Source organism: Amblyomma maculatum, chromosome 1 (genome assembly GCF_055883805.1).
Source record: "Amblyomma maculatum isolate TAMU_Amacu chromosome 1, ASM5588380v1, whole genome shotgun sequence".
In the NCBI taxonomy this organism is placed as follows: Eukaryota; Metazoa; Arthropoda; class Arachnida; order Ixodida; family Ixodidae; genus Amblyomma; species Amblyomma maculatum.
The window spans coordinates 121,527,595-121,529,084 of record NC_139344.1 but is presented as its reverse complement, the minus strand read 5'-3'; the positions used below and the strand labels follow the sequence as shown (position 1 = coordinate 121,529,084).

Here is a 1,490-nt window from a genome sequence, read left to right as displayed (position 1 = left end):
TCGGAACCCACTGGTGCCGTGCGTTTTGTAGCGAGTGACAGGAATTGTGCATGATACTGCGTAGCGGTGCAGTGGTCACGAAAATGAGTGCGGAGGAGAGCGGAAGTGATAGCGGAGTTTCAAGAGCAGAGGAGGCGACCGGGGCAAGCGGAATGATGGGAACAATAAGATCAGCAGGAGCAGATAAAAGCGGTGGCGAAACCCCCGATTCAGCTATGCGACTGCTGGAAATGGAGCTGGAGCTTAGGAAGACCACCCTGCTCATTGAGCGGGAAAAAACACGTCAGCTGGAGCTGCGAAATGGTGGACCACAGGGCTCGCTAACAGATGGTAAGCTGACGCGCGAGGAATCACTAGCGCATTTCGCAAAACGGCTTAAGAGTTTGCTGACCGAAATTCCAACAGATCCAGAGGTTCCAGTGTGGCTCGAGGGAATCGAGGGCATTTTTCGTTCCTATAAGGTGCCTGAAGAGGTTAGAAGCCATTTAGTTTTGCCTCTGGTGACTGCGAGAATCCCACACCTCTTTTCAAAACTTTCAATCGAGGAGCTCGACAGTTACGATCTGGTAAAAAAGACGATTCTGTCCGAGTTGCGTCTGTCGCCAGGTGACTACCTCAGGCAGTTCCGCAATGCGCTTCCGGCTCGTGACGAGACCTGGCAGCACTTCGCGTCGCGAATTGAGAGCTACTATGCTTTTTACATGGCGGCGCGGGGGATCAAAACGCTAGAGGACCTGATTGCTCTGCACGTGGCTGACCAGATGAAACAGGCACTGAGCACTGAGGCTCACAAGTATGTCAAACGAGAGGAAAGGGACAGCTGGGTGAAGCCACACGAGATTGCAAAATTGGTGGAGGCTTTTGAGGATTTCGAAGGAAAGGGGTCAGGAAGGAAGCAAATAATGGCAGGCCGAAGCCCTTCTGGCAAACAACAACCAACTTTGCAAAAATCCGCCCTGACTCCGCCGGCGCACCCAGGGCCTTCCAAATCTCCTGCGTGCTTCATTTGTAATGGCCCACATTTTGCAAGGTCTTGCCCTGAAAACCCCACCAGCAGGGAAGCCGGCAACATGCGGGGGAATGGAGCAAACATTGTAGGGCAGGAGAGTTGTGGAGATGCTGGCAGCGGCGGCGGCGGAGCCATGGTTGAGGCCGGACGGGGAGATACCGTTGATGTACAGACTTGCACAGTATCATTATTAAGGAAGGAAGCCTCACGGGACTACGTCAACCTGAGATGTGGTGACGCGGTTCTGCGAGCGCTAGTTGACAGTGGCACCGAAATAACTGTCGTAAAAGAGGGCGCGCTACCTAACAATGAGACGGGGAAGGTAGGCGACGTCACACTTGTTGGCGCCTTTGGTAATAGAGTGCCAGCAAAGCTAGCTCGAGTTCCACTGAGCTTAGAGGCAGGCCAGGGTCAGTATGTCGGGGGAAGCGCGTCACTGCTCTGCGCCGTAACACGGGAACTGGCTTCCAAGGAAGCGGAC

The 1,490-nt window shown here is 54.1% G+C and overlaps 1 protein-coding gene across 1 annotated transcript; it reads left to right on the top strand.

Annotated features, from left to right (window-relative positions):
* Nucleotides 1–215: 215 nt before the first annotated feature.
* On the top strand, nt 216–1,478 carry LOC146203748 (uncharacterized; the record flags this gene model as incomplete). Its single annotated transcript, XM_084603369.1, is given in 1 exon segment — nt 216–1,478. A coding segment is annotated over 1 exon segment (1,263 nt), but the record flags the coding sequence as incomplete, so codon positions are not given.
* Between the last annotated feature and the right edge of the window lie 12 nt (nt 1,479–1,490).